Below are 18,925 nucleotides of genomic sequence, written 5' to 3' on the forward strand. Positions count from 1 at the left end.
TTCATACCATTGGATATTATTATTATCAAAATCATCGTTTTGGCGAATGATGGAGCTAACACAAAAAAGAACCTATTCAGTAGGTTAGATTACTAAGGTCAGCTTCAGGTAGGTACTTACAGGAAAAAATGCGACCGCACCGCCCACATGCCACGTTATTCATAAAAAAATATAAACGAATGCTTACAATATAATGAAAGGATTATAAAGTACCTAGGTACTGTAAAATAAACTTTTCAATTGACAGCAAAAGGCGGCAAAGCTTTTGTGAACCTAATATACAGTGCTGTACTCTGGCGGGATAAATGTGCAGTAATTATTGGCACTTTTTGCCTCCATTGTAAATTGTTAGTTTAGTTAGTTGTACCAGTAGCGCCATCTGCGCTGAGCTTTGCGTAATATGTTGCAAAGTGAACCTGTTGTTATAATTTTGTGTGTCAAAATTAAAACAGTTATACGGTGAAATTTGTGGATTTTATTATTAAATTTACCCCAATAACACTTATAACAAGTGGTATAAAAGAAGGCGTCCTTCTTTGTTGCTTGTCGGTCACATGGAATTAGTAAAAATCCATCTTACTAAATCCATGGTTGGTTATTCGTCAATAGACATTTTTTATCTCTTTCACGTATATCATTGACTCTTTCTTGAGTGTCTTGAATGTGACATGGCGTCCATCAAGTTAAATCACGGCCTCCTGTAAAACTGTATTAATGACAGTGGTTTCATTTTGCATTTTATTACTGAGGCCGCAATAAATCGTACATTTGCATTGATGGTAATGCATGCAAGGAAACCTCAGCGAATAAGCGATGGGTATGATATGGTTTTTGATGCTTCGGCTTAACAATCTGTAGATGGCGGTCGCCGATTTAGTTTTGCCGTAAATTAGGTGAAGGTATTAACATTTTATCTGTTTCAGGTACTTTGAGAAGCACCAAGCCCATCCGTATCAGGTGAGTACTATGAAGAAGATTCAGAAATGAAGTTTGAGTTATTTGTATTTCTGTCGAATGTAGCTCCTTCTGGGTTGATATATAGGTACTTCTCTACGTAATAACCATTCCCGACAACTCTTTTCTTGTATTTGTATCTACAAACGTAGTCTGGTTTTTTATTCCTCTAGATTTTAATGGTAAGAATAGTTTGATGCCATTTTATAAGTTTCTTGATTTAAGTACATGTTTTATGTGATATACAAATAAAAAAAATGGTATAGCACCTTAATATATTTAGAATATCGTTAACTTTTTTAGTAAGATACCTATGTACCTATTGTACCATGTTTATTATAGGTAGACATTGAATCAAACATGATACAATTTTATATTGTTTATTGTAATAATGTTGCTGATAATATGTTTTTCAGAAAATAGGTACATACTCTGAATCTATAGATAATGGTCTTACCTATTTTTTGAACCATTAATATAAAATTTGACTGCAATAACTATTGCATTGTTTATTAAGTGTTAAATAAATTTTCTCAGAAGTACAATTCCAAAAGGACTACTAGTGAGTATGTCTCTTCTGACAACCGGTATACACCACTACGATCCCCCAATGGCAACGTGTCCACACATGGGCACAGCACACACACGAGTCACTCGGGTCACGGGCATCACCACTACACTCATGTGGCAGATGAGAGGGGATACTCAACATCCAGAAGTTCTTATTTACAAAAGGAGAGAGATAGAGACTATAAATCCTCTAGAAATAAGTACACAGGTAAGAATAATAAAAAAAACATGATAGTTACACATATTCTTTTGTATACTTGTTATGTGTACATTAACCAACTTTATTTTGGTAAACTGACAGCTATGCTGTGACCTATATTAAATTGTTTTCTTAAAAATATATAGTTAATAATAAGTAGGTAGTAGATTAGACAGACAATACATATTGCAATGCAATGTTGCTAAACTGGAATAAATTAATAATTGTTAAATTTGTATATAGACTGTAATTAGATCAGTATTTAAATTTATAAGTGTAGCTTTTATTTTAGTATAATAAAAGTTAAGAGAACCATCTTCTATGAATACTGAACATATCACAGTGGTCTCTAGTGGGCACCTGATAGTCAAGGTGTAAATTGTGTGTGTTATTACTAACATGCGATGTATATCTTGAAGTGCTTGGCATTTGATGAGATAATTATCATAATTGCCACAAACAACCAATAATAGAATTATTATATTACTTATGCTATAAAATATTTTATATGCAGTGTTCATGCCTCTGCTTAAGCGAATTATAAGTTCCCATTACTCATGCGAATGTATATTATATATGTAATGTATATGTTATTTTGATGATGGAAATATTACATTAAAAATTTTCAGATAGTGTCAGGTCACCAAAGGAGAAGCGTAGTAAAGATAGTGAACGAGAAAGAAGTAATCATGAGCGAAGTGATTCGGAGAAAAAAAATAGGACTAGTTCCATGAACATTAGTGTTAGTAGGAGTAGTAAATATGACAAAAGAAGTGCACCACCAGCAAGCGTGCCTTCTGGCAGTGAATGGTCTGAACATATTAGTTCATCTGGAAAAAGATACTATTATAACTGTATCAGTGAAGTGTCACAGTGGGAAAAACCTAGGGAATGGGATTCGCGGCGGACATCATCCAAAGATTCAACATATTCATCAAGAAGCAGTAAGTAATATTCTTCACTATTTTTACTGGTGAGGTTAATCACATGAGATTATCATTAAATGAACAAGAATTAGAATAAGAATTAGTGTTCATTGTGTCAAGTTTAGTTGAGAATACTATTTGTGGGGATGTTTTCATCCTCTCATAGTTACACTCGCATCACATATTAGATTTTATTTTATTTCTTTTATTTTATAACAATAGCAGCTCATTAAGCTGATGCATGTGTGTCTTGAAGTTTAGAGATGTTATCCAATCTGTTCTTAAAACTGTTGACTGAAGGTGATTCCAAAATATGGTTATGTAAGTCATTAGCTGCCAAGCCTATCTCATTTAGTCCTTCTATGACATGCACAGCAGGATATGGAGTAGTCTTAATTGAGGGCAGGTACTGAACACTATTATTGCTTGCTTATTATTCTTCGACTTTGATAAAATTGGTTAGTTAATTAAGGTCCTGTTTGGTCCTGTAGTTTGGGCTGTGCATTGATAGGTCAATCAGTCACCTTTGTGATTAATGACATATCTATGTTATTATCTTATAACAGTGATTCTCATAGTAGTTGGTTGACTTGATTGGGGTTTACACAGATGTAAGAAAAGACAGTAGTAGATTGTTTTTATATTATGTTACTAAAAGATAATATGAATGATAGTAAGAAAATATCTATCATATTAAATGAATAATTATTGGCTGTGGCTATGCTCTTGTAATAAGTATCTTGTGTGGTTTTCAAACTGGCGCCTTCAACTCCAACTTGTAAACAGAAACTTCAGAAACACAGAATTTTCGAAATGTATGTTACTATCCCAATCCGGCATTCAAGTGACAGTGATCCAGTGGTAAATTTATGCTTCGTGAGTTTGTATAGAAACATAGCTCATGTAGTATTTATTGATTCAAAACATCCTGAGAAAATCTGCACACTGGTAAACTGTTAACAGCCATTCAACTGTCAAATCTGAGAAGCTTTTTGAGCAGATTTGTGCTTAGCTGAAATTCATCTTTGTTGAGAATCCTATCTCAAGTTTTTGGAATACTCAAATGTTATTTAAATTATTATTTTGGCTGCTCAGCAAAGAATCACTCAAACTTTTACTTTATAGCAACAGCAACACAGAATTATTTTAACTATAGACAAATAGAGGAAAGTGAGTTTTCTGTATTTTCTTTTCCAAATTATTGTAATAATTCGTTATACACAAAATATTATACAATTTCCTTGTATATAACTGTTGCTAATAATTATATAAATATTATTTAAAACTCATTTTTATTACATTTAATATTTAATTAGAATATATTAAAAAAATCATGTTAGATACAGAAAAAAAAAATCTTAATATACCTTTTTTTCGTAATATACTTTGAATTTTTTCGACAATGGAAACGGATCGTTAATTTAATGTTATTGTCACCTGTCAAAAAAACTACTGCCATTCTTTTCATAAATTAATTTCAAAAAGTTTTTGACGAACTTCGGTTATTAATCTTCGGTAATATCAATAATAATTTAAACATTATAAAAATGTCGGAAGGCAAAAATGAGAGGCCAACTATACGCCAGCAGAGAAAGCAACATCGTCGTACTCATATTCGTCAAAACCGTCTCCGAAAGTGATGAAAGCACATTTTATAAAATAACATCATAATTTCTCCCAAAAAATAAAGAAATCACACGTGAATTGCAGTTAAGCAGAGATTCTAGCTACATTATTAAAATTGATTTTGATCAACGATTTGACAGCTGTCATATATTAATTATGCTTTGTGTATGCAAAAATCGGGTATTTTCTCAAGTGAGCAGTACTTTGTTAAGATCAATTTTTTTTACTAATTTGACAGCTAAAATACCTTTGAGCGAACGATAATCATTTGAGTAGCTTTTGAGTATTCGGCCGTAAGTAAACTATAGTGTCTATGTGTCTACCATGTCACTAGTTAACAGACTTCATAAATCAGTTACCAGAGGCTGAATAACATCTGAATCCAATGTATATGTATAGATTTAGATTAGGAAGTATAATTTGTGCTATTTAATATTTAGTACGCAAACCAAGCATGAACTGTTTAGTGTAGAAACAGAATAGTTCTCATTATAATAAATCAGTATCTGACACAGATAATACTGAATTTTGATCACTGTGTTGATACTATTTTGATATAGGTACACTCCCCTAATCATAATAATCATAATTTGTAATGTCATAGGATGTAATAATAAATAGAATGCCATAAAAGACAAAACTTCCATTAAAAAAAATTCAGTAACTCCGTTTTTCTACTGTAATGAGTTGTGAGGACCATATATACCAAGCCTGTTAATTTATTCAGTATCCAATACCAAGTCTGTTACTTATTCAGTCCCTACTGACGGGTCTTTTGTCTTAAGTTATTATATAATTAGATATCCTAACAACATCTTATAGTGTCCATATCAATATTTTAACTAAATAGATTTGATTTTGTGTGTCACAAATAATACATATTAAACTAGTTTTTGCCCGCCACGTCGCCCGCGTGAATTTTATAGTAAAACCATTCTTCATCGTCATTCTTTTATCGCGTATTCTGTAAGACTGGAAACATATATGATTCAGATTCGTATTTTTTCTCATCTTTACTTCCATTTCCTGTTTCCCGTTACGTGTTTCGTCCCGCAACTTGTCCACTTGGACAAGTTGCGGGACGCTTCCTTCCATGTAGGGATTATCGTTTCCTACATATTTCCCCATCATGTTATTCACAATGAGTCCCGCCTCGTTTCCCACTACTTGGTTCATCCATTATCCACTACGTTCTCCGTCCCATTTGCCGCAATGGCTGTATCGTATAGATACGCATTATTATATTTTCTTCTTCTTATTCCTCTTACCTAACAATTCAAGTTATTCACTTTAAAAATGATGAACTCTTCATCATTTAGCAACTTTCAGCTTTTTATCTCGAAAATTGTATTAAGTCCCATATAATCTTGCACCACACTTTTGAAGGAGTTGACGGTCGATTTTCAGAGAAATCTGAAATACGTATTCATTAATTTGTCGTTAACAACTAAAATCCAAATTTTCAAGTCACTAACTTCAATGGTGTAGGTAGAACTTTCATATAAAAGTTTTCACCAATTTCACCCCCTTTGGGGTGGAATTTCCACCTCCTCTCTTATTGCTCACCTACACTCCCCAGGGAACATACATGCTAAATTTCAGCTTCCTGCGCCCAGTTTCTCAGTAATGGAAGAGTTTTGTATACATATTTAACCCTATTTAATCTATACATATATACAAAAGCTAAAAACACTCATGTATCACGAAATCTCGAAAACTTCTGAGCTAGAGACTAGAGACTAGAACTAGGAGACGTCCACTAAGAAAGGATATTTCGAAATGTAATCTCTAAGAGGGTGAAATAGGGCTTGCAAGTTTGTATGAAACTTCGACATCTTTTAATATAAATAAATTATTTGCTAAACGTAACATATTAGCTAAAATAATAAAAGTATTAAAACATAAGAACTATAAGTTAAAATTAAAACTAAAACAATAAATACTAAATTAATAAAAAATCGTTACTAAATTGCCGTCGTCGTGCGGTAAAGTTCCCAGAAGGCTGGCGACATTTCTTTGTATGGCCAAACTCAAACGTGTAAATGATTTAAAATAGGTGTTGCAAGTTTGTATGAAGCATCGTCATTTTTGAAATGAGTCACATGACATTTTTGATTGTGATTTGTAGTAAATAATATATATATAGTTAGTAAAATATAATAATGCATTTATTACATTTTGAAAATTTCATCCTCGAGGAGGCGTGAGGGTTTACTGTATATGAAACTTCCTAATTTTTGAAGCGAGATTAAGTGCCAATGTGGACAACATTTTATTATTTCTTGCTTACACAGGTTGAGAGCCTTCTATAGCCCAGGTTCCCAGGGTATACGGCTCAAAAACGACTGTACCTAGAAATATGAAATTTAGCAGGAAGCTTGACGACTAGAAAACATCTCCTAAGAAATTTTTTTTTGGAAATTCCATTCCAAATAATGTGAAATAGGGGTTGCAAGTTATTTTTGAAGTCAACTTGACATTTTTGATAATAACTGATTATTAGTAAAATATAATAATAAGGGGAATGACGTAGGTGTGGAAATTGATGCGAAACTTTATTTTCGAAGAGAGGTCCATGAAATGTTCGGCACGCGTTACGGGAAGCGGGAGTGGTACACTTAACTGGAATTGGGATGGGGCACGTTGCGGGCAACGACATGGGACAATTTGCAGGAAACGGGACAGGACAAGTTTCGGAACGAGATACATAGCAGGGAATTGAACTGAAGATGACAAAATAAGAATTTGCATCATAGTATATACATTTTACCGGTTTTCGAATACGCGATAAAAGAATAACTGAACTTTTTTCGATTCCTTTTTAGAACTGAAATTCGCGCGTGCGAAGCCGCGGCCAAAAGCTAGTCTTTTTAATAAGGTTAAATATATTATTTTAAGAGCAGACACTAAATATATAAAAGTATAAATACAGTATTAATGCACCTTGTTAAGGCGGTGCAATTGAGTCCACTCGAATTAGGCGCCGTTCTATACAGCCCTCATTGGACGTAAATTATTTAATCGAAACCAAGACCGTGTAGCGTAACATTGATGTGAATTAAGTCTGAAACACTACGTGCTGAAATCAGAGAGGTTGTTTATAAAATTGTTTCAAAATATATCCCATTAGTATCATAAAAATGTTGGATATGGTTGTTGGATATGTGTGAGGATGTTTGTAACACATTTCAAATTCTACCCGTGTACCAAATTTTGATAAAATTTGGTACACGGGTATGAAGAAACTTCTATATTTTTATGTATGCAATTTAGATAGTTACAACTACGGGGCACAAGTTATACAAAGGGTCTAAAATTCTATAACGTAAAATTTTAATTATAAATTTCTTTTTTATTTAGATCGTGATAAGAGATCAAGTTCCCGGTCGGGGAGGAGAGAGTCGGACAAGTCTAGTAAAAGAAGTAATAACACATCCGAAAGGTATTGGAACAACAGCAGCAGAGAAGAGGAGTCCCACGATAGGACGCGACCAAAACATTCGGCCTCCACGCACGAAGGCAAAGGTAAGCGCTTCGTATGTGTTATAATTTACATGTATACCATGTCTATACGACACGGATGTAATATTATTATACTTAATATATTTATAATAATACTTCTTACTATTATACATGTATTCACAAAAGGTTAAACTCCATTATCATTGCAGATATTGGATTTCTTTTTTTTTGTAGTTTCGCTCTAATCTAAATACTATACGAAAATTATAAGCAAAGAAAACTTTTCGACTATTTCCTACATTGAAAAAGTTATTGATGGCATTTTTATATCTCAACATTTGTATACACGTGGGCATTATTAATAAGAAATAGGTATGTGGTATATAAATATATATACTTTCATATTTCTGATATACTGATAGTCGCTAAAGTTTGACTACAACATTTTTTATTTTTGTTTACAGATGGCCAGTCATTACAAGATATGGACATATCTCCGGACCGGAGTACGCCGCTGTCGGAAAACTCGTACGGTGCGCGGGATAACAGTGCGGTGGGTCGGATCGGCGCCGAGAACAACGCGGTGCCGCCCGTCGTCGTCCTCGACAACTCCAATCAACCAGTAAGTGGAGTATTTGTCGGTCCCCTCTACAACCGCTGCATTTTATTTTTAGAATGAATGAACGACGAGATATTTGATAGATAGAGATTTGACGAGATATGATTGTATATTCTCTCTCTTAGAAGTTTGCGAGAATCAGAATTCTCAAACCAATTCCCAGGCTTCTTTAAATCTTGAAGATTCGACCGTGTTTTTAAGACCATGAAGTCAACCTTTAGTCTTCGCATCTAATTATGTTTTATGATCGTGTAGCACCTCAGCCGACTGATACTTATTCATACAGAATAGAATGTGTCAGTACTATATTAATAATAACTTTGGCAAAAGATAGTTGCCAGTTTTGTCATACACATCTAAACTCGCGGTCTTAAATTTTTACTTCTTCAAGGACAAGAACAAAGATTATTTATTTGCAAAAACATGAGTTTACATTTTTTTACAATGTGGTGTTAAAAGAAAAACTTAAACCTACATGTTTCACCGTTATATCATCCCAAAAACCAAAATCGAATAAATAAAAGTAACTAGTTTAACTAGTTTTTTATCTAAATCTATCATTAAAAAAATAGTTCAAATTATAATAACATTTATCAATCAGCAAGCCCCGATGTGATTGTGGAATTTTGTAGCCATACATACAATACTTTTACTGAGTAATGCCGTTGTAGAAGGATGTAAACATAATCTATAATTACCCGATGATTTCTTAACACTGTTGTGTTAAGAAATCACAAAGGCGCGAATAAATGAGCATTACATTTAACAAATATTGCAACCTCAAAAATGTAAAATGAAGGTAGTGTTAGAATTTTATGTTGTTTTAAAAGCGGCTGACAACTATCGATACTTTGTAAACCAAACATTGCGCGAATACAACATTTTAGTATTTTGTAGGCTAAATCGTTGTCTGTAGAATTTCCCCCGAAAATTATTACGTATCTAAGAACTGTGATCTTCAGTGTAGTGATCTTCGCGTTGCAATACTGTATTGTGATTTGCATCTCACTGTGAGTTAAGTCGATAGTGATATGTTACTTGCAAATCTGCCATCATTATGAAGGAATCTCATCTATGAAGACATAGGGTAATCGACATCAAGTATAATTTGACATTTAATATGGGACTTGTATGACACTGGGCACAAGTGACGTCACGAATGTTGTAATCAAAAACCGTTTTAATTATACTTTAAGACAACAAAAAATACCTACTGGAAGTTAATATAAATAACATTGACGATTTGCGTGCAGAGCGGGTCTCTGCTGGCGGCCGCGTTGCCGCGCATTGTGGCGGCGCCGGTGACGAACAACGGCGGCGCGTCGCCCGCTCCCGGCTCACCGCACCGCGACGCCGGCCCGCCCACGCCCACGCACTCGGAGAACACCGACCCACACGCGCCGCCGCTGCATCTCGACACCGCCTTGCCTAGGAAGAGTAAGATATATTTTATTTGGGCTACTTCACTGATTACTTATTAATGTATTTGATATCTCTTACACATCAAACTCTCAGAACTCTCTCAAGGCTCTCGATGAGGGAACTCTTCAATGGGTTACTGAACGGTCAGAATTCCATCCTCCGTCAGGACTATATCTCATAATTCTGTGACACATTGAATCTTACTAGAGTATTCGCACAGGCGATGAAAAAAACGCAACGTGCGTGGGCGTTATGCATCATATAATTCGGAAAGTGTAGATTTTGACGCAGTAGTAACACGATGTGTTTGGCGCAGTGGAGTGCCTGGGCAGCTACTCGTCGGTGGTGGGCGGCGCGCTGCCGCACGCGCCTGCGCCGATGCTGACGCCGTCGCTGGTCAACTACGTGCGCGCCGACCTCACCGCGCACGTCACCGGTTGGCCCGCTGACATCCTCGAGAAACAGGTCCGTGCACCTTACACCAATATATTTATTTATTTAATTTATATTTAGGAAACTTTCAAAAATTACAGCTAAAGAACAAATAAATAGAAATGAAAGTTACAAACAGGAAGCCAATTAAAAGTCTCCACAGATGAAGAGAAGTAAGAATTTTAAAACGTCAGGCATGTAAACAGGGTGTCACATGAAAAACAATAGCCAGAAGTTATGTAGTACTAGATACACATTAGTAGTATAAATTACAAGAGAGTATTGGTATAGATGCGTAGAAAACTAAAGAAACATTAATAAACTTGGATCATACTTGAGTTGAAATCTACACTCACTTTAAGAAAAACTAATTTAATGAAAATAATATTGGCTAAATCGCGCCAAAATTATTTAATGAATTGCATAAACTATTAAATACATTTGTTGCTCGCCATATGAATGAGCTGCTCCGGTAATTTGTTGCTACGTTTTTAAGGACAAATACACGCTTTGGGCGAAGTGAACGCATAGGTACATACAAATTGAACAAAGACTAGTTCAGGGCAGTCAAATTTATTAGAAAAAGTCTTTAATATATAAACAACATCAGTATTTTGCCTCCGTTTGTGAAGTGGATCTTTTCAATGCGAGATATATATTTATCATACTGTGGGTTCCAGGTTTGGTTTCCACAGTAAAGAACTAAGAGTTTTCACACTATTAAAATCATGAGATATTCGCATTAAAACCAAGTAGTTTACAAGCCTTAATAGTATTAATGTGATATATGTGGTATAAGTGACTGTCAAATAATAATTTGGAATCATGTACTACTCCTAGATATCTTACCTCTGATACTTTAGTAACAATGTGATTTTTAAGAGAATAATTATCTATTCTATTTTTAAGAGAATAGATCTCTAGATAGGAGTAGTACATGATTCCAAATTAATTATAAAATTAACTGTGTTTAATTTGCGAGTAAACGTTATAGTAGAACATTTCGAAGAGTTTGAGATCCAGCTTATTTTGTACACAATATTCATCAAGCCTAGATAAATCTTGCAGTAAAGCATTAGCTTCATCCAAGTTATCAATGCTTTTAAAAATTTTCATAACGTCTTCAAAAATTAAAACTTGACTCTTTTAAAACTGATTCAATGTCCGAAATAAAAATAAGAAATAAGAGTGGACCTAAATGGCAGCCTTGTGACACACCACTTGGTGTTTTAACCCATGAAGATATATAATTATTGACTGCAATAGCCTGAGATCTGTTATTTATATAAGCCGAGAACCACCTTAACAAATCTCCACTAATTCCGGCCCCAGATAGCTTGTTTAAAAGCAACTGATGATCGATACCATCGAAACACTTGGAGTAATCAGTATATATGACATCCACCTGATGCCCCTCGTCCATTTTAGACGTTCCTTGAATAAAATGAGATTGGAAACAGTGGATCGGCCAGGGAGAAAACCATGTTGGCCGGGATTGAACGAATTTCGAAATGCCGAATAAACTTTCGTAATGTAAGAGTTTCGAAATTGGCCTATAATTTAAGATTTCAGCCTTGAACCCTTTGACTAGGGTGGTCCTAGTCTACCTAATATATGCTGTTCTGCGTTTGCTTAATGTATGGTGTGTTCTGCGTTTTTGGAAGGATTTTGTAAATAGTATAAATAAAGGGAAAGCCAGCAGGGCGTCGGCGCATCTTACCAAGAATAACGGTAATATACCATCAATAACTGAATTACATAAATTTAACTTTAATTTTGACTTAATATCATCAATGTTTAATTCAACGGATGAAAGCTCACCATTTAAAACAGGGTTGTCACCGGACGCAGTAGTATTGTTTTGTGAGTTATGCAAAAAATTTGAGAAAAAAATATGAAAAAAGCTTCAACAATTCTTCCCTGAATTTTTTGCGTTATCAAGATACATTCTACTAGGTAAGCCATTTGAATTTGCTTTGTTTTTGACATATGAACAGAAATACTTAGGATTTTCAGAGATACAATTTTCCGTTTTTTTTAAATATAATACGTCATATCTTCCAGTTCGCTCATATAACGAGATGAAAATCTTTTTCTTCGGCTACGAACGCTTCCACGCAGGACAATCATTTTTAGATTTTGACAGAAATGTACTAATTAATAAATGTAATCTAAAATTATATTTTAACATACATATGTTTACCATTTGGACGCATCGCGAAATATCCGATTATCAGCGAGTCGCACTTTGCATTTAGATAAATAAGCAAACGCGATTAAATTGTAGGAGCGGTTGGTGTAGAGATAAATTTAATTTGGTGAATGCTTTTGTTTGAATTGTATGCTATTGTAGATGTATGTGGGCTTATTTTTTAAAGTCAGAAATAGTGAACAGGGGGCTTACCATCATCTCTTAACGCGACACACTTTACGACCTAAACTGAATTGTATCGCAAATTCGTACCATCGACTAAAATTTTATTATGAATGCGATTCATTTTAGGTGCCTAAATTGAACTGGTAGGCCTGCAGGGGGTTTACCATCATCTCTTAATGCGATTCAGTCCAGAAATTAAACTGATCTGCATCGCTAATTCGTACCATCAAGATGATATAACGGTCTATTATAAGGTAGTGACCAAAACAAAACGCCAATTCGATTTCATTCTCTCATTTTGCATACAATTCCGTACCATGATGTGCATTGAGAACGTAAAGTGGATCGCTTAGCTGTCAAAATTGGCGATTCAGAAAAGTTACTATTTCACATAGGTTACCACGATAGAAGTCCCACAGACGTGACGCTGAAAACAACGATATGGTCTATCTGTTATTGATAGTTCCTAATTTTGCCACGGAAACTCTTTTTTGGTTATATAGCTACAAGTTTCAATCGAATCCCATATGCTCATAGTAAATTGTTTGCACTTAACTAACTTGCACTTAACTTCTGCCTTAGGCTATTTCGTCAGAGTATCTTTATAAATACATACATAAATGCCTGCTTTTCGAATTTTGACTGCTTTCGAAATTGAAAATTATGAACGTCAGACACGCAAAGCAACTATGATTAAATATTCATATTGTCATTCATTGATGGGCAACGTTTGACGTTGACTTTGACCTGTTTTTATGTGCAGGTTAAAGTAAATGTCAAAGTGCCACCCTGTTTTAGCTTCTTCTTTTAACAGCAATTTGTATAAAATCATGTTATATTGAAAATTTTTGTAATCTTAATTGGATAGCCAATTATGATATAAAAATGTATGTATATAATGTCAAATGTCAAAAATTAATAATATATTGAGCTTGTGTGACAGTAATTTATTTTTTACTTCACAATTCTGTGACATTTATTTTATAATTTATTTTGATAACTTTATCTATTTATTTTTTACCTTGTCAAGTTTTTTGCCTAACAGGCGAACAAGTTCACGGAGGAAGCGTACCAGTTGGGCTGCCTGCAGTGCACGCGCGTGTCCGCGGAGCTCAAATGTTCGCGCTCCGTGGTGCGCCACACGGAGATACAGGCCACGCTGCATGAACAGAAGTAAGTTGTAAACACCAGACTCGGAAACACCGTAATTAGTGTAACATATTAAATCTGTTACAGAAGTATTTATCGGTTTATAGCATTTAACTATGTGTTTTATTCCTGTTTTCATTCTAGTACGAATGCACACACTGTTAAAGTTACGTTTCAATAAAAGACGAATATTGTGCACCAACTTTTAGGTACCAACCTAAAAGGAGTTGCTGTTCCAAGGATTGTCTTGCTCGATTTGATTTAGACAAACTGATCGTCTAGTTGGTTTGGTGAAATCGGTGAATCGTTAATTGAGTACTCCCGGGTAAAATCATAATAAAAGTGGCCTATGTTACTCCTTAAGGTATCATCGTTTATATCTATGCCAAATTTCATCGAAATCGACGCAGTAGGTTTTCAGTATAAACTGAAAACCTACTGGGATACAAGCAAAAAACAAATCTTTTCTTTTTATTATATTAGTATGGATTAAAGGTGTGGAATAGCGTACGTTGTGTGTTGTGCAGGATCATGTACCTGCGGCAGCAGATCTCGCGACTGGAGGAGCTAAAGTCGCAGAACTCGTTCATGTCAGAGGACTAGGAGGCGCCTTGGGGCGTGTCGGCTGGCGCCGGCGCAGACCGCGCGCTGACGCCCCTTTCCCCGCCGCACGTGCCCTTCCTCCCGCCCCTGCCGGTCCACATCGTCGCCGCTATCGCTATACAGCGCCGCATCTCCCACTCCCCACGGGGCAGATTCACCCATCAATGCTAAACATTGTTCATTCCGTTCTTTTCTGTGTAAATTGGATCGAATGACTACTTGTGTTGTGTGATTTGATGTTAAAATTTAAGATTCATTCTTGGGCCATTTGCCAAGAGTTGAATTGCTAATTCTATAGATTTCCAATATTTACGACAATGGTTTCAATTTATCGTTTATGGTAGGTAGGTTAGTCGTAAGAGCGCCGCGGCGCACGTCGCGACTAAGGCAATTGCACATCATGTATGTTCTTTTTCGTACCTATGTGTTAATATAGCATGTTCCAAAAGTGTAATATAACTTCAATAATTAAGTTCCAATTTTGATTAGAAAACTAAAGAGTTTAGAAAGTTTTCAATTTGTATTCTGCATTCAGTCAGTTTATCATTGTAAGTAATTCATCGGTCAGTTCTAAGGGTAACTGTGTTTTGTAATGTGTTTATTGTAAAGATTAAATTATTAAAATAATAATTTCTTAGAAAAATATTTTTTTCTGTTAGTTTTTGTATTAGCCATTATTACACAAAGCCTGAACAGCAGCACGAATTACACATTAGTTATTTATAAGAAAAAATATCTTATTATTTTTTATACAGCTTTATAAAAAATTTTATGTAAAGTCAATTTCATAAATTCCTGCTGCTGCAGACTCCCCACGCCCCACATCGACAGCACGCGCGGTCCATCGTCGATGTGGGCACAACCGAGCGAGCGGCCCACCGAATGTATGGGTAACCGAGGGGCTGGCCCACCGTCGATGTGGGTACAACCGTGCGGGCAACCCAGGCCTAGGTCTCATTGCGATGGGGTTTTCCCGTAGTCCGCGGTCACTCTAAAGTAGGTCATTGACTATTTTTGAGGTCCAAGGGTTTGGCTTACCTAAAAATAATGTTATTCCGTTTAGTATGGTAAAATAGTTCCCATATAATAAAATGTATTTCTTTATATTTTTAAGTTTCATACTTGTAACAATACTAAAATAATACGACTTGCTTACACAGTTTCAGAAAAGAAATACGAACTTTATTATAGGACGAAGATTTTCACGAGTTTAATTAGAAAATTGTTAGGTAAACGAACTCCTCTCTTAGAATGTTTTGTTTTCTTTTTTAAATATATAGGGCTAATATAATTTAATAGATACATATACCTTTCAACACCAATCTTATGTAAATTAACAGAAGTAAGTACTGTGATATTCATTCACTTCACACATAATAATAGTAAATAATTGTATGTGTAGATCTGTGTGGAGATACTTGTAATTATTTAGATGCACGCTGTTTATAAATCACGTAATTTATATTATTTAGGGTTCAGTCGCAGGCCTGCTCTACTGTGTAGCAGCCTGCCGGCGCGCCCACTGTTACTCTAGTGTAGTGTAATGTGGTAATATGAAGTGAACCGCGACTAGATGTCGCCTCCACACAGGACTCGCCTTTAAATATTTCCTTTCTATGTTCTTCATAGTTATAACAATACATTTGTGTTCTGTCATTGTTCGACATACAAAAAATTAAACCAGTTTAAATAAATAAATCTGATTCAAACAAATTATTAGTCTCAATCGTATGCCCTTTTTTATAGGATCACGCCATTTAAGTAACCGTATTCTAATATCTCTACTAGACTTGAGTTTGACATGGCCTCACTCATTGGGCGGGTCTAAAACGTTGCACGGTCACGCTCGATGCGCCGCGCTACGCCCCGTGAATCTTCCTCATAATCTGGGAGGAGGCCCTTGAACCTATTAGATCGAATATCACTATGGACTGACGAAAGCTAACATTGCAATTTTAATTTTATTTTTTAATCAATGGTTGGCCGTATTGGACTTAAGTATGCTATTACATACTGACATCAAAATATTGCGTTTGACAGGAAGATTGACAGCGTTTAAGTAATGAAATTTTAAAAACGCATACTACACGCATGTGTGTCACATGTCAGATCAAATCATGGAAAGTACTTCGTACAACTGTATAGATTATTACTACGAAATGCCTGACAAACAATAATAAACTCAAATTTGCATGGTACTAAAGACTATTTTACTACATAGATACTTTGGGTGTGTCCCTTTTTTGTGTATTGTGATTTATCACAAAATTCCTAAAATATCGATATTTTTTTATTTGTATGTATGTAACACGATAACTTTCGAACTATTAATTTGATTTTGATGAATTTAAAAGGTATGGTATGGCATGAGATAAGTTCGTAGGGAAACAAAATCGGTTAAATCGTTTATGAAATATTCACAATTTTTTGCGAGGTCAAATTCATGACAAACGTGGGCTTAGAGTATTAACTTTAAGCCCACTTGTGTGAGTCAGACCCAGAGTGTATAGTTTAGTTTGAGTAAAATCATTTTATAACTTCATTGGGGGTTCCGAAATAGAACAAATTTGTGATTCTAATATTCATTTAATATAAATCAACATTTTAAAAATAAATTAAAGATAAACATGAATTATATACAAAAACCTTTGAAACGTGATGTAAATGAAATCTATTTACCATCATAGCCGGAAGTCGTATTTTTATTTAAAATAGTCAATAAATTAATTCTCGACTCACTTATACACCCGTATTCTTAAATCTTTACTTGAGTGTGACATCCTCACTCATTGGGCGGGTCTAAAACTAACGTACTAATTCGTTGATTGGAAACGCTCGACGCGCCCCTCAACGCCCTGTGTATCTTCCTCATAGTCCGGGTGAAGGCTCTTAAGGGAACCTATTCGATCGAACATACTCTGGACCATCGACGATACAGTGGATTTACGAAAGTGAAAACTATTTTTTTTTATTACCTAATACTTTGATCAATCTATTTATAATATCGCTTTTATTTGTATGGCAATAATGTTTGCCATATTAAACTTAGGAGGATAATATAAGTACGCTAACATCAAAGTATTGGGTTTGACCGGGAGAATTAGAGCGCTTTCGACCACCGTCAGTCTCTCGGTCAGACCCAAAATTTCGAGTTTAGTCTAGTCCTTTTAAAACCGGGACGGCTGAATGTATTTGTGTGGTACAGATGAACAAATAAATAAAACCTATTTATGTTTTGTTAGAAAATTGGCGCTGCGGACCCGGCTTACGATTAACATGCCAAACATTATGCAATATCAAAATATATCCGGTCGCTGCGGTTCAATAAATTTGTAATCTTCGAAATTTAGAAAGTTTCATTTTTTGGTCGTCAGATCAAATATATTTCTTATTCCTTGAACTGATATTTCGATATTATGCTCAACTAGTTTTTGCCCATAACTTATGTGAGTATAATACGTTTCCCGTGGGAATTTCAGGAAATCCCTTAGTGCTCTTCTACACCCCCCAGGGAACCCACATGCCAAATTTCAGCTTTCTACGCCCAGTAGTTTCTGCTCAACGTGATTGTAAATCTGTATTCTGACAAATAAATGATTGATTTGATTTGAAACGTATAGCCGAAACTACTGGGCGTAGAAAGCTAAAATTGTCTTGTCAGTCAGTCAGTAATGGATGAGTTTTATATATATCGATTGGGCGTGGTTAGCAAATTTAATAGGTATTTGATTGGATGTTAGATTGAGATATGTTATTTCAAAATTAAGTGGAGGAATTAAGGTAAGGACTGAGAATACGGGTGTTTTGGCCTGCACACATAAAGCTGTAAATACGTACCATAAATGTAAAAAACCCTCTCATAGACAGTCTTTGTAATATAGAATCTCCATGGTCAAAAACCGGACGGATGTCCGATTTATCATTCGAAGGATTCATGTTTTTAGGGCTCAAATCGGGGGTAGTTACAGGTGCAAATTTTAGTCTGTAATTTGTGTGAGGAGTGCCGTGGCACGTATAATCCAGTACGCGGAGGGCTCCGTGGCGGGCAGCAGCACGGGCAGCACGAAGTTGGTGCTGTGTCCGGTGGTGGACAGCGTGCCCGCGCGCTCCGACGTCTTGTACATGGGCGCCTCGTAGCGGGGATCCGGCTTCGGCAGCTCCAGCACTGGCCTGAACCACACCACTGGCAGAGGAGGGTTCATCTGACCTGCAAATGACATAACATTTCTTGTGTTGTAATTCAGCACGAGATTAACGAAAATTTGTGATATCGTATCAAAATCAAAATTAATTGTCATATTGTAGCTGCAGCAGCATACAGAGTACCTACTTTGGAATTTTTCAGGAAGAAGCGTCTTACGAAAAGGGGATTCCTGTTCTATGTAACAATCCGACTCGTTGCGGACGTGACGCTTGGTTGAGGGTTGAGCGAGTTATGAGGACGCACCTGGCAAGGCGTCCACCAAGCAATTGTTTTTCATGTCCCACCGGCCAGCGTCTATGAAGAGGCCGTGGATGTTGACCCCGTCCTCGGGCAGCTCCAAGTCGCCGTATACGTCGTCTCCTCCCTCATCCTGCAACAGATA

The 18,925-nt window shown here is 35.6% G+C and overlaps 2 protein-coding genes across 4 annotated transcripts in view; one reads left to right on the plus strand and one right to left on the minus strand.

Annotated features, from left to right (window-relative positions):
* Nucleotides 1-643: 643 nt before the first annotated feature.
* Nucleotides 644-16,052, plus strand: wcy (wacky). Its single transcript, XM_053768519.2, has 10 exons — nt 644-817; nt 924-957; nt 1,492-1,732; nt 2,353-2,667; nt 7,636-7,800; nt 8,202-8,359; nt 9,610-9,793; nt 10,095-10,243; nt 13,633-13,760; nt 14,264-16,052. The coding sequence occupies exons 1-10, from the start codon at nt 777-779 to the stop codon at nt 14,337-14,339; spliced, it is 1,491 nt and encodes a 496-aa protein (XP_053624494.1). The 5' UTR covers nt 644-776; the 3' UTR covers nt 14,340-16,052.
* The window catches only part of Dhc16F (Dynein heavy chain at 16F), a 40,896-nt gene continuing 37,392 nt past the window's right edge, over nt 15,422-18,925 (minus strand). For all 3 annotated transcript variants that reach the window (XM_053768512.2, XM_053768513.2, XM_053768514.2), the window contains 2 exons: nt 18,787-18,913; nt 15,422-18,546 (listed from right to left, as the gene is read on the minus strand). In XM_053768512.2, coding sequence (XP_053624487.1) covers nt 18,317-18,546; nt 18,787-18,913 — 357 coding nt within the window. In that variant the 3' untranslated portion in view covers nt 15,422-18,316. The remainder of the gene's footprint in view (nt 18,547-18,786; nt 18,914-18,925) is intronic.

Source organism: Plodia interpunctella, chromosome Z (assembly GCF_027563975.2).
Source record: "Plodia interpunctella isolate USDA-ARS_2022_Savannah chromosome Z, ilPloInte3.2, whole genome shotgun sequence".
Lineage (NCBI taxonomy): Eukaryota > Metazoa > Arthropoda > Insecta > Lepidoptera > Pyralidae > Plodia > Plodia interpunctella.